This window comes from Halichoeres trimaculatus, unplaced genomic scaffold (assembly GCF_033239565.1).
Source record: "Halichoeres trimaculatus isolate MK-OKI-2021-1 unplaced genomic scaffold, fHalTri1.1 fHalTri1_scaffold_8, whole genome shotgun sequence".
Lineage (NCBI taxonomy): Eukaryota > Metazoa > Chordata > Actinopteri > Labriformes > Labridae > Halichoeres > Halichoeres trimaculatus.
Window position 1 is genome coordinate 258,504 of NW_027437186.1, and position 14,243 is coordinate 272,746.

The following is a 14,243-nucleotide window of genomic DNA, read 5'->3' on the forward strand; positions in this document are numbered from 1 at the left end:
CTCTCATCACTGCATCCTCTCTACACTGCACCCTCTCTACACTGCACCGTCTCTTCACTGCGCCCTCTCATCACTGCATCCTCTCATCACTGCACCCTCTCTACACTGCACCGTCTCTTCACTGCACCGTCTCTTCACTGCACCCTCTCTCCACTGGGCCCTCTCATCACTGCATCCTCTCTTCACTGCACCCTCTCTCCACTGGGTCCTCTCTTCGCTGCACCCTCTCTTCACTGCGCCCTCTCCTACTGCGCCCTCTCTTCACTGCGCCCTCTCCTGCTGCACCCTCTCTTCACTGCACCCTCTCTTCACTGCGCCCTCTCCTACTGCGCCCTCTCTTCACTGCGCCCTCTCCTGCTGCACCCTCTCTTCACTGCACCCTCTCTACACTGCACCCTCTCTACACTGCACCCTCTCTACACTGCACCCTCTCTTCACTGCACCCTCTCTTCACTGCACCCTCTCTTCACTGCACCCTCTCTTCACTGCACCCTCTCTCCACTGCGCCCTCTCATCACTGCATCCTCTCATCACTGCATCCTCTCTACACTGCACCGTCTTTTCACTGGGTCCTCTCATCACTGCACCCTCTCTTCACTGCGCCCTCTCCTACTGCGCCCTCTCATCACTGCATCCTCTCTTCACTGCACCCTCTCTCCACTGGGTCCTCTCATCACTGCACCCTCTCTCCACTGGGCCCTCTCATCACTGCATCCTCTCCTCACTGCACCCTCTCTCCACTGGGTCCTCTCTTCGCTGCACCCTCTCTTCACTGCACCCTCTCCTACTGCGCCCTCTCTTCACTGCGCCCTCTCCTACTGCGCCCTCTCTTCACTGCACCCTCTCTTCACTGCACCCTCTCTCCACTGGGCCCTCTCATCACTGCACCCTCTCTTCACTGTGCCCTCTCCTACTGCGCCCTCTCTTCACTGCACCCTCTCTTCACTGCGCCCTCTCCTGCTGCACCCTCTCTTCACTGCACCCTCTCTTCACTGCGCCCTCTCCTACTGCGCCCTCTCTTCACTGCACCCTCTCTTCACTGCGCCCTCTCCTGCTGCACCCTCTCTTCACTGGGCCCTCTCTTCACTGCACCCTCTCTCCACTGGGTCCTCTCTTCACTGCACCCTCTCTTCACTGCGCCCTCTCTTCACTGCACCCTCTCTTCACTGCGCCCTCTCCTGCTGCACCCTCTCTTCACTGCACCCTCTCTCCACTGGGCCCTCTCTTCACTGGGCCCTCTCTTCACTGGGCCCTCTCTTCACTGGGCCCTCTCTTTCAGGGTTTCTCTCATCCACCCCTGCCACTGAGAAGCGTTAGACCAGGGGTCGCCAACCTTTTTGAGACTGAGGGCTACCTCCCAGCAAATGAGTGGCACAAAGAGCTACTTGTCTGATAAAAACTTTCTGAACAAATTACATCACATTTTAATAATATGAATCATCGTAAGAGTGGTCAAAGTATGTGAAGAGACTGCTCACAAGTCAATGTTAATTATTTTACATTTATTATTAAAGATTTGCAGAACAATGATTGTAGGAAGTAGCTCCATTGTGACCAGTGCTGTTTTGGAACATGCTTCACGGGCACCTTAAGTGGTTCCTGAGGGCACCCAGGTACCCAGGGGGACAACGTTAGTGACCCCTGCTTTAGACAACCTCAGCAACCTTTGAGGGAAACAGACAAGGCTCCACCCTCGAAACTCAGACTATGTGCCCCACAGAGGGGTCAGTCAAAGACTCTCATGGTGCTCTTTCCTTCCACTGCCCCGCAGTACACCCAGCCTGGGCCAGCTCTCCTTTGTTTTCCTGTGCTGAGCCAGGACTTTTTTTGGCAAACCCAAAGTCCACAGCCTTCCTTGACTCCAGTACATTACATCTGCTCCCAGAGAACTCTGGTCCAGCAACTCCAAAGGCCTCTTTCAGTCTGAAGACCTCCTTCACTGCTGAGCACCCCGTGTGCTCTGATCAGTCAGGGTCCAAACTGGATGTTTCAACAGGATAAAGGCCCTCATCCCATCCAGGACCAGGAGAACTTGGCTACAGGATCCAGGTCTTAGAGGGCCAGCCGAGTCCCCAGACATGAGCCCCATTGTAAACCTGTGGTGGATTATCAAAAGGTCTGTTTCAAAGAGTAAACCCAAGAATTTAGAAGAATTAAAGCAGTAATTCAGGACGAACAGGACAGGATGAGCTGTCGGGGTGACAGGCTGGAGGGAGACAGCCAGGGTCAGGGCTCTGCTGCTGCTATCCACAGGACCACTGGATATCACCCTGAAACTGTGACAGGCTTTTGATCTACTCTTCAGGTTTAAACACATTCTCTGTTATTTGCTGGCTTTCTGCCAGTGTTGAGAGCTGACAGACTGAAACTGTCAGGATCAGCCTTTGTTTAGTTTTTCTCTTTAACCTCTTAAGACCCGAGCTTTTGTCTACTGTGCAATTTCAAGTTCACCTTGCTATTTGGGATCAGTAAGACCTAGTAAGTACAATAACTAAACTTGGTCTTGGTCTGGACGGGAAGTTTGATTATCAGTGTTTGAGTTCTCCATTAGTTGTTAGTAGTGTCGTTCTACTTCAATACGTTGATGTTTTTTTCACTAAAATGGGTTTAATGTTGAGATATCACAAAAAGATGATGTGGGTTGTGTCCCTGTTGAAGTATCATGGATCCAGGAGGCAGAAATGTAATGTCCATATATGTGGATGCTGGGTCTTAAAAGGGTTAAAAATATTTTTTTTCAAATCATCGGTGAGTGTTTGTGTGTGTCTGATGCAGCCACACCTTTACAAACACAGAGAAGACTTTTCCACAAATATTTCATGATCATAACAAAAGGTTGTGTAACATTTTAAGGGTGTGTGTGAGCTGTTTTTGACCACTGTAGTTGCACTGTTTTCTGAGGTTTAATGCGGGCAGAATGTCAGCTTTGCTAGCGTAACATCCAAACCCATGAACGTCTCAGTTTGGAGAGTTTTATTAGCTGAGAATGTGGAGAAAGTCTTCTGTGTCTGTTTATTTGAGGAGTCATGTACTTCTTCATCCTTTATTTCTGTAATGTCTAAAGCTCTGGTGTCAGTTCTTCTCCACTGTAGTCCCTTCACTTTAAAGTTCTTATAACTCTAAACCGGGACCCTGACTGATTTATCCACTGGGTGATTTACTCACTGTTTACAGCCCTTCCCAAAATAATCATCATTGGTCAGAGTTTTGCTGATTAAGAGCTGATACGTTCTTGATTTCTCACAAAACAGTAAATTCTGTTAAATGTCGGAGTCACACTGAGTCATGTCCTTGCACAGTTTGTCCACCAGATGGAGCTCTGGCCCCATTCAATCCTCAGTCCTCACCGCTGTCCTTTCAGTAACAAACAGGAGTGGGCGGAGCTTACCGACTTTATAGCAATGCTGTAAAATGAGCAATGACTCAACATGTCTCCTGCTTCAGTGACGAGTGCTGCGTTGTGTTAGTTCTGTTTTTCATTAATGTTGCATTGCTAACGTTGTGCTAACCTAGCATAAGTTCCTCCCTGTCTGTAAAACTGGACTCAAAGAAATGATTGTCTCTCACACCAGATTCCTGTTCAAGACATTGAACATGTTACACATCTCCTACTGGACCAAAAACCATAAGAAAACACAGCGCTAGCTTGATGCTAACATATGCTAGTTATTAGCTAGGGTGACCATATTTTGATTTCCAAAAAAGAGGACAAAGGCACTGGCCTCGAGGCACAAATTCAGACAGGCTTCTTATATTCTTAATATTTTCACTGCCCCGTGGTTACTCCCGTCTGTGGAAACACCACAGTACTGGATTTTTTTGAGTGCTTCATGAATGACTTCAACAGATTGGGGGGCTATAAGACCTAAAGATGGGTACCGAATCAGGTACTTCAGAAGGTACCGACCGAATTCTGTCAAAAGTACCGATTACCGATTCATGTAAAATCAAAAGGTACCACGTTTAGGTACCTGAACACATCCTTGTGACTGTGAGGAAGTGAAAGAATAGTCGATTTTCCATGATGGACATGAACACAGCATTGCAAGGGTATATACTGAAGGATATATATGTTAAATTGAAAAATATATATATATAATATTGTTAAAGAAATTGAAATTTTTTACCACATAACTACAAAAAGTACCGAAAATTTGTACCGTTGAGTACTGTTACCGATTGCCAGGTACCGGGCATTGGTACCAGCACCACTAAACTTTTTAGCAACGTCAGAGTCAGGAAATGTCTTCTTAGCAAGGCACTGGTGCAATCCATGGACCTGTAGCTGTTGTGGTGTTTTACGGTATGAAATGCCATTGTCATGTCTTGTTTTCCGGTGTCCATGTGAGCTTTGAGATCTCCAGCACCTTTATTGGACACTGAGACATATGTGCCAGCTTTGCACACGGTTCACTCCCCCTCCCACTTGTCCCGATCGGGACGGTGTGTCGGAAATTTTTTTTTGCAGTTCATCTGTGAAGCTGCACTTAAGCTTAGGCATCTTCCGTGCAATACAGCTCCGCTGTCTACACAGTCCCCTGTCTTCTCCGCTCTCTCTCTCTGTCTCTCTCTCTCTCGCCTTCTCTCTGATCTTCTCACTCTCTATGCGTGTGTGTGCACGCGCAGAGCAGACCTGCCCACAAGGCAGCCTCTCGGTAAGTGATGCGCATGACAGTATTGTTTACAAGCGCCGGTCAATTTACGGACGCGCGTAATGGTCCTATGAAAATCAGTGAACACCGGACATTTTCGTGAATTTATTAAACCCGCCCGGACACCCCGGACAGGACGTAAAAAGTGGACATGTCCGGGCAAAAGAGGACGCTTGGTCACCCTATATTAGCATACATTGATATCACTTTGGTTTTAAAGCAGAATGTCATCTTTCATCACAGAAACATATCACAGTTACCCTCTGTAGAAAACTCTGAATGTCAGAATACTCTCAGGCAAATGTTTCCCACATGAAAGAAAAGAAAGGTTACTGCAGGCTCATGGCTGACTCCAGTATAACTACGGCAAGCTCAAGGTTCCAAACACCTCAAGGCATTGCTCTTACTTGTTTGGTTTAATGCTTAGTGCCAGTTTTTGTACCGGTAAGTTTCTCTCTGTTGTAAAGTCAAACTAATACTAAAGAACAAAGAGTTGTAAACAGTAAAATGCTCTTTCTGTAGCTCATATCTTTGTTGTTGCTCTAAGTGTTAAGGTACCAAAAAAACAGTTGTTTTATTCATTGCATATTTTAAAAAATAATCTAAATCGGCATCAGCCTCAAAAATGCAAGGGGGGCCAGACCCAGCTCTTCACATTCCTGCTTTTGTTTCTGACTCTCACTGTAAATCTTTAAATGTTGGCATGTAGCAGCAGACATGCATCAGGAGAAAACTGGAAGCGCTTAAAGAGTTAAAGTCTTTTATTTCAGCGTTGAAATCAAAATCATCCTGCAGCACAGCGGAAAAAGCTTTTATTTAGACTGCCAGCTGACATCGCTTGACACCAGCAAAGAAAACCAGAAAGAACATCAACGTTATCAATATAGGATCTTTCAAAATAACAGCAAAACAAGGAGCTAGAACATCAGACATCCTCAGACTCCCGCAGAGCGTAACCTGTGGACAGGAAACGTAAAAATTTGAACCTAACGGCGTCTCAAAGAGTGAAAACAGAGCAGGGCTCAGTCTCTGCTGGGTTCATTGTGACAGTGAGCCCATAACCACTCGCTCAGTTATTGCAGGGATACTTTACAGCTCCTACAGACTCTCCGCTCAGGCTGAAACCTCCTTGTTGCTCTCTGGATGCATAGAAACATTCAACTCTACACATAAAAAAGGAAACACAGGAAGTGATGCAGTGTGATGAGATCTACTTTAGTCTCAAATAAAGGCAGCCTCCATCGTGGTCAGAAACCAAGGCAGAACGTGTGACGAGACAAACGGAGGTTATTCTCTGAGTGAGTGGCTAACCAGGTGAAGAGGACGTGAACTAAGACTCTGGAACTAATCCCTTTTCCTGGGTTTAAACTCGTCCCATCTGGAAATCCAAAAGCAGCAGCAGCAGCAGGAAACACAAAGAAAGACTCTGTTCTGTGATAGAGCACAAACTAACACATCATCTGGAAAAAGATCCTTCATCGCTGTCGGGTAGGACGCACACCGGGCTGGGGTTTTCAGGTCAGGTGGTGGGGAGGAGGAGGAGGAGGAGGAGGAAAGGGAGGAGGAGGAGGAGGAAAGGGAGGAGGAGGAGGAGGAGGAAAGGGAGGAGGAGGAGGAGGAGGGCAAACATTCTGGGATTAAAGTCAGGATGACAGAAACAGAGGCAGAAAAATCTTTAAGTCTCATGTTTTCACACCTGGATCTGAGTCAACAGGGTTCAGCTGAGACCAGACTACAGACCCAAAGCATTCAGACCTGAAGAGAAGGTTTCACTCTGTTTTCAACAGCACCAGTCTGATTGTCTAGACCTGGGATCAAACAGGACTCAGATGTGCTGGTTCCAGAGACATGTTGGACATGTCTTCATCTCTTGTGCCACACAGGTTTGAGGACTTTAGAAAGCTGAAGACCAGGATGAACTGGTGTTTCTCTCAGATCAGGTTTAGAGGGACGCATTTTTTTGACTTGAGGTGAAGTGGTTTGGACAGGTTGGTGATCAGGTCTCTGCTGGTTTTTCTCTCATGATGAATCCAGAACATTTCAAACACTGACTGTTTTTTTACAGTGGTCTGGAACCAGTTTTCCCAGTGACTGCTGAGTGAAGCTCTGTGTCCAACATGTCTCTGAGTCAGAATCTAAGTAATCTGAGTTTAAAGACGTGGTCCTGGATGTCTGATTTCTGTCCCCTCAACATTAAACCCAGAACTCTGAGGGGCCTCCTCCCCGCCCAGACTCTGATTGGATGAAACACAGAAGGTGAAGAACAGGAAGGAGAAAAGCCAGTGCAGCAGTGTTTGGGGGTGCTGGGGGTTCAGATGAGGGAGGACGTCCTCTGATGGTCTCCCGTCCCCCCTGACTCTCTCAGGTGAAGGAGCCGAGCTGTACAGAGCAGAGCTGTAGCAGGCTCTGACTTGTCCCCTCTCCCCTCCCTCCACTCAGGGAGGTCTCTGTTCTGCTTTCAGTCAAAGGGGCTGAAGTCCCTCTCCAGGTTCTCGGACTCGTCGTCGTCAGAAAAGAAGTCGTCCTCGTCAATGTCGTCTTCGTCGTAATCCTCGTGCCACTCTGGGACATACTCTTCATCGTACTCGTCGTCTTCTTCCTCGGCCTCCTCCCCGCCCTCCTCCCCGGTGTTGTTGTTGTTATCCGAGTCTCCAGAGTCTGAGGCGCCATCCGACTTGGGCCTGAGGAGAAGGAAGGACACAGAGAGAACATTCCAGAAGCATCATCACCATCACTCTCTGCCACGCCCACAGCGGACTCTGACACAGCGGTCGCTGATAGTTGTACTCACACTTTGTTGGCATCAGTGTGATTGGACAGGTTGGAGGCCTGAGTGGACTCTGGTTCCTGGCTGCTCTTGGACTGATACCCAACCCTGAAGTCCTGTGGAGGACAGAGTCAGAGGGAACTGTCAGAGGAACCTGGTTTAGAGTTAAACTGGTTGACTTAGCTGGTTTGAGACAGGCCAGGTCGGATTGGTCAGAATCCTTTACTCCACCCCCCACCCCACCCCCTCTGGGGTGCTTACCTGGGTGGAGTGTTGCAGGATGGCCAGCAGGCGCTCCTGGATGCGCCGGATCAGTTCCAGCCCGGTGTTGAGGTGTTCTGGTTTCAGGAGCCGCACGCATGAGGCCAGATCAGTGCACTGCAGCAGAGTCTCCTCTGGTGACACACAACACACCAGTTAACTCCAGTTCACACCGCTTTAAACCAGTTAACACCAGTTCTCACAGCTTTAAACCAGTTACCACCAGTTCACACTGTTTTAAACCAGTTACCACCAGTTCACACTGCTTTACACCAGCTCACACCAGTTCACACTACTTTAAACCAGTTAACCTCAGTTCACACCACTTTACACCAGCTCACACCAGTTCACACTACTTTAAACCAGTAAACACCATTTCGCACTGTTTTTAACCAGTTAACCTCAGTTCACACCACTTTACACCAGCTCACACCAGTTCACACTACTTTAAACCAGTTAACCTCAGTTCACACCACTTTACACCAGCTAACACCAGTTCACACTGCTTTAAACCAGTAAACACCATTTCGCACTGTTTTTAACCAGTTAACCTCAGTTCACACCACTTTACACCAGCTAACACCAGTTCACACTGCTTTAAACCAGTAAACACCATTTCGCACTGTTTTTAACCAGTTAACACCAGTTCACACCACTTTACACTTGTTTTAACTAGCTTAAACCAGTAAGCAGACCACATCAGACCCTCTCTTTTTAAGGGAATGTGATGGTCTGATGTGTCTCTGGTCTGGCTCTCTGTCATGGGACCAGGTCTGACAAGTTTCTGGTTTTCGGTTTTACAGACCAACATGAACCAGTCCCCACACAATGTTTTGTAGCCTGACTGGGAACATGTGTGGGTTATGCTAGGCTTGAGTCTCACCCAGCAGAATCTGCAGAGCATTGGTGTGCAGGTCCAGAGCCTCGGTCTGCTGCTCCATCACGTCCATCTTCTCCGTCTCCTGGTTGTAGTAGCTGTAGACACAGGAGTAGGCCAGCACCTTCAGACAGAGAGCAGGGGACAGTTAGAGCATTTACCCTCCCACAACAGGGCCACAGCCCCCAGTCATCACCACTATCACCACCATGATGATGATGCTGGTTGGGTGCTGGTTACCTTCCGAGCCTGAGCAAGGACTTTACAGGCATCAATAACGAAGGTCAGCGACTTCATCTGCAGGGCTTCATTGATGGATGAAACTTTGTTCTCCAGGTTGATCGCAAAGTCCTGCAACAGAAAGAGTGAGTCCCACAGTGTGTGTGTGTGTGTGTGTGTGTGTGTGTGTGTGTGTGTGTGTGTGTGTGTGTGTGTGTGCGCACCCCAACAGAAGGCATCCCAACAGAACGGAACCAAAATGTGGGACGGTATGGGTCAGTAATGGGGACCTGTCATGGTTCTAATCAAAGGAAATGCCACAAAATGTGCACTGTACTGAGACGAACTGAACTGAACCACTTGGTGGGAACAGGACTTTAAAGACAACAAGCAGCTGAATGTCTCAAGTCCTCTAGTGGTACCCACCTGTAATAAATACTTGATTCTGATTGGTCAGTGCCCTTTAGTAGCTGTGTGTCAGCTCTTAATAGAAAAGTGTTTCAAAGAGGATTAAAGCCACATATCGACTGATCTGCAAGAGTCCAGTTCACCTCAGCCTGTCCACACAGTGGCAAAAACAGGATGTCAAAAATATGTGTGTGTCTGTGAGCGGCGTCTGTGTGCGGCGTCTGTGTGCGGCGTCTGTGTGCGGTGTCTGTGTGCGGCGTCTGTGTGCGGCGTCTGTGTGCGGCGTCTGTGTGCGGCGTCTGTGTGCGGCATCTCTGACATGACAGTTGTCAGGTGTCAGCTGGTAGACAGGGGTCTCACCTTGGCCTGGTTGTGGAATGTACATCTCTCGTTGTAGTCCTGAAACTTCTTCTCCTGCCGTGCTGCTTTGCTCACCTGGAACACAAACAAAGAGGTTACAGAGCGGTGGTCAGATGACCTTTGACCCATCATGGCCTCAGGTTTTCTCAGGTTTTCTCAGGTTTCCCTGGGTGCTGGCTGCGGCCATGTGACAGTGTAGGAACACACCATGGCAGAGCAGTTGTAGTAATCTTTGTGTGTGGGTTTCCAGGGCTTCAGACAGCGCCAGCAGAAACCGTGGTTACACTTGGCACAGGTCATACTGAGGACACAGGGAGAAAACCATCATCAGTGTTCAGTCTTTACACACATCAGCAGGGTCACAAGTGTACCCACTGGAGACAGCCTTCGTTCTTCTCAATCTGAGCCTGGCAGCTCGGGCAGCGTTTGGAGATGAGCTTGGCCAGGTGTTTGCTCTGAGCCTCCATGCTCATCCCCTCATAGTATCCTCCATCATCCATCCACTGGGACATGTGGCTGCAACTGGCCGGGTAATGAGCCTGAGGAGGGACAGAGAGAGTCACAGAGTTAGATCCACACGTGAGAGAAAGCTGGTTTAGCTATCTGTGTATCTGCAGCATGTGTCTGTGTAACCGCAGCATGTATCTGTGTATCTGCAGCATGTATCTGTGTATCTGCAGCATGTATCTGTGTATCTGCAGCATGTATCTGTGTTTCTGCAGCATGTATCCGTGTATCTGCAGCATGTGTCTTCGTGCATCTGCAACATTCATCTGTGTATCTGGAGCATGTGTCTGTGTATCTGCAGCATGTATCTGTGTATCTGCAGCATGTATCTGTGTACCTGCAGCATGTTTCTGCATCATGTATCTGTGTGTTTGCAGCATGTATCTGTGTTTCTGCAGCATGTGTCTGTGTTTCTGCAGCATGTGTCTGTGTGTCTTCAGTGCGTATCTGCAGCATGTATCTGTGTTTCTGCATCATGTATCTGTGTGTTTGCAGCATGTATCTGTGTATCTGCAGCATGTATCTGTGTTTCTGCATCATGTATCTGTGTGTTTGCATCATGTATCTGTGTTTCTGCAGCATGTACCTGCAGCATGTATCTGTGTATATGCAGCATGTACCTGCAGCATGTATCTGTGTATCTGCAGCATGTGTCTGTGTATCTGCAGCATGTATCTGTGTATCTGCAGCATGTGTCTGTGTATCTGCAGCATGTACCTGCAGCATGTATCTGTGTATCTGCAGCATGTGTCTGTGTACCTACAGCATGTATCTGTGTACCTGCAGCATGTATCTGTGTATCTGCAGCATGAATCTGTGTATCTGCAGCATGTATCTGTGTTTCTGCAGCATGTGTCTGTGTTTCTGCAGCATGTATCCGTGTATCTGCAGCATGTATCTGTGTTTCTGCAGCATGTATCCGTGTTTCTGCAGCATGTATCCGTGTATCTGCAGCATGTATCTGTGTTTCTGCAGCATGTGTCTGTGTATCTGCAGCATGTGTCTGTGTATCTGCAGCATGTATCTGTGTTTCTGCAGCATGTGTCTGTGTGTCTTCAGTGTGTATCTGCAGCATGTATCTGTGTATCTGCAGCATGTGTCTGTGTATCTGCAGCATGTATCTGTGTATCTGGAGCATGTGTCTGTGTTTCTGCAGCATGTATCTGTGTATCTGCAGCATGTATCTGTGTATCTGCAGCATGTATCTGTGTATCTGCAGCATGTATCCGTGTATCTGCAGCATGTATCTGTGTATCTGCAGCATGTGTCTGTGTATCTGCAGCATGTATCTGTGTATCTGCAGCATGTGTCTGTGTATCTGCAGCATGTGTCTGTGTATCTGCAGCATGTATCTGTATATCTGCAGCATGTATCTGTATATCTGCAGCATGAATCTGTGTATCTGCAGCATGTATCTGTGTTTCTGCAGCATGTGTCTGTGTTTCTGCAGCATGTATCCGTGTATCTGCAGCATGTATCTGTGTTTCTGCAGCATGTATCTGTGTGTTTACAGCATGTATCTGTGTATCTGCAGCATGTATCTGTGTATCTGCAGCATTTACCTGCAGCATGTATCTGTGTAACTGCAGCATGTGTCGGTGTTTCTGCAGCATGTGTCTGTGTATCTGCAGTATGTACCTGCAGCATGTGTCTGTGTATCTGCAGTATGTACCTGCAGCATGTGTCTGTGTAACTGCAGCATGTGTCTGTCTTTCTGCAGTATGTACCTGCAGCATGTATCTGTGTATCTGCAGTATGTACCTGCAGCATGTATCTGTGTATCTGCAGTATGTACCTGCAGCATGTATCTGTGTACCTGCAGCATGTATCTGTGTATCTGCAGCATGAATCTGTGTATCTGCAGCATGTATCTGTGTACCTGCAGCATGTATCTGTGTTTCTGCAGCATGTGTCTTCGTGCATCTGCAACATTCATCTGTGTATCTCGAGCATGTGTCTGTGTATCTGGAGCATGTATCTGTGTATCTGCAGCATGTATCTGTGTATCTGCAGCATGTATCTGTGTATCTGCAGCATGAATCTGTGTTACTGCAGCATGTGTCTGTGTATCTGCAGCATGTGTCTGTGTTTCTGCAGCATGTGTCTGTGTATCTGGAGCATGTGTCTGTGTATCTGCAGCATGTGTCTGTGTATCTGCAGCATGCATCTGTATATCTGCAGCATGAATCTGCATCATGTATCTGTGTGTTTGCAGCATGTATCTGTGTATCTGCAGCATGTATCTGTGTATCTGCAGCATGTATCTGCATCATGTATCTGTGTATCTGCAGCATGTATCTGTGTTTCTGCAGCATGTATCTGTGTGTTTGCAGCATATATCTGTGTACCTGCAGCATGTATCTGTGTTTCTGCAGCATGTGTCTGTGTTTCCGCAGCATGTGTCTGTGTGTCTTCAGTGTGTATCTGCAGCATGTATCTGTGTTTCTGCAGCATGTTTCTGCATCATGTATCTGTGTGTTTGCAGTATGTATCTGTTTATCTGCAGCGTGTACCTGTGTATCTGCAGCATGTATCTGTGTATCTGCAGCATGTATCTGTGTTTCTGCAGCATGTATCTGTGAATCTGCAGCATGTATCTGTGTATCTGCAGCATGTATCTGTGTATCTGCAGCATGTATCTGTGTTTCTGCAGCATGTATCTGTGAATCTGCAGCATGTATCTGTGTATCTGCAGCATGTATCTGTGTATCTGCAGCATGTATCTGTGTTTCTGCAGCATGTATCTGCAGCATGTATCTGTGTATCTGCAGCATGTATCTGTGTATCTGCAGCATGTATCTGTGTTTCTGCAGCATGTATCTGCAGCATGTATCTGTGTTTCTGCAGCATGTATCTGTGAATCTGCAGCTTGTATCTGTGTATCTGCAGCATGTATCAGTATGTTTGCATCATGTATCTGTTTATCTTCAGCGTGTACCTGCAGCATGTATCTTGTGTTTCTGCAGCATGTTTCTGCATCATGTATCTGTGTGTTTGCAGCATGTATCTGTTTATCTGCAGCGTGTACCTGTGTATCTGCAGCATGTATCTGTGTATCTGCAGCATGTATCTGTGTACCTGCAGCATGTATCTGTGTACCTGCAGCATGTGTCTGTGTATCTGCAGCATGTGTCTGTTTCTGCAGCATGTATCTGTGTATCTGCAGCATGTATCTGTGTTTCTGCAGCATGTATCTGTGTATCTGCAGCATGTGTCTTCCTGCATCTGCAACATTCATCTGTGTATCTGGAGCATGTGTCTGTGTATCTGCAGCATGTGTCTGTGTATCTGCAGCATGTATCTGTGTATCTGCAGCATGTATCTGTGTATCTGCAGCATGTATCTGTGTACCTGCAGCATGTTTCTGCAGCATGTATCTGTGTGTTTGCAGTATGTATCTGTTTATCTGCAGCGTGTACCTGTGTATCTGCAGCATATTTCTGTGTTTCTGCAGCATGTATCTGTGAATCTGCAGCATGTATCTGTGTATCTGCAGCATGTATTTGTGTTTCTGCAGCATGTATCTGTGAATCTGCAGCATGTATCTGTGTATCTGCAGCATGTGTCAGTGTGTTTGCATCATGTATCTGTTTATCTTCAGCATGTACCTGCAGCATGTATCTGTGTTTCTGCAGCATGTTTCTGCATCATGTATCTGTGTGTTTGCAGCATGTATCTGTTTATCTGCAGCATGTATCTGTGTATCTGCAGCATGTGTCTGTGTTTCTGCAGCATGTATCCGTGTATCTGCAGCATGTATCTGTGTATCTGCAGCATGTATCCGTGTTTCTGCAGCATGTATCTGTGTTTCTGCAGCATGTGTCTGTGTTTCCGCAGCATGTGTCTGTGTGTCTTCAGTGTGTATCTGCAGCATGTATCTGTGTTTCTGCAGCATGTTTCTGCATCATGTATCTGTGTGTTTGCAGCATGTATCTGTGTTTCTGCAGCATGTGTCTGTGTATCTGCAGCATGTATCTGTGTATCTGCAGTATGTACCTGCAGCATGTGTCTGTGTATCTGCAGCATGTGTCTGTGTTTCTGCAGCATGTATCTGTGTATCTGCAGCATGTTTCTGTGTATCTGCAGCATGTATCTGTGTATCTGCAGTATGTACCTGCAGCATGTATCTGTGTATCTGCAGCATGTGTCTGTGTTTCTGCAGCATGTATCCGTGTATCTGCAGCATGTGTCT

The 14,243-nt window shown here is 47.2% G+C and overlaps 1 protein-coding gene across 3 annotated transcripts in view; it reads right to left on the minus strand.

Moving 5' to 3' along the window:
- Positions 1 to 5,423: 5,423 nt before the first annotated feature.
- Positions 5,424 to 14,243, minus strand: part of cul9 (cullin 9) — a 94,075-nt gene continuing 85,255 nt past the window's right edge. For all 3 annotated transcript variants that reach the window (XM_074675609.1, XM_074675608.1, XM_074675607.1), the window contains 8 exons: positions 9,920 to 10,083; positions 9,752 to 9,845; positions 9,545 to 9,619; positions 8,798 to 8,908; positions 8,564 to 8,681; positions 7,681 to 7,814; positions 7,444 to 7,535; positions 5,424 to 7,333 (listed from right to left, as the gene is read on the minus strand). In XM_074675609.1, coding sequence (XP_074531710.1) covers positions 7,111 to 7,333; positions 7,444 to 7,535; positions 7,681 to 7,814; positions 8,564 to 8,681; positions 8,798 to 8,908; positions 9,545 to 9,619; positions 9,752 to 9,845; positions 9,920 to 10,083 — 1,011 coding nt within the window. In that variant the 3' untranslated portion in view covers positions 5,424 to 7,110. The remainder of the gene's footprint in view (positions 7,334 to 7,443; positions 7,536 to 7,680; positions 7,815 to 8,563; positions 8,682 to 8,797; positions 8,909 to 9,544; positions 9,620 to 9,751; positions 9,846 to 9,919; positions 10,084 to 14,243) is intronic.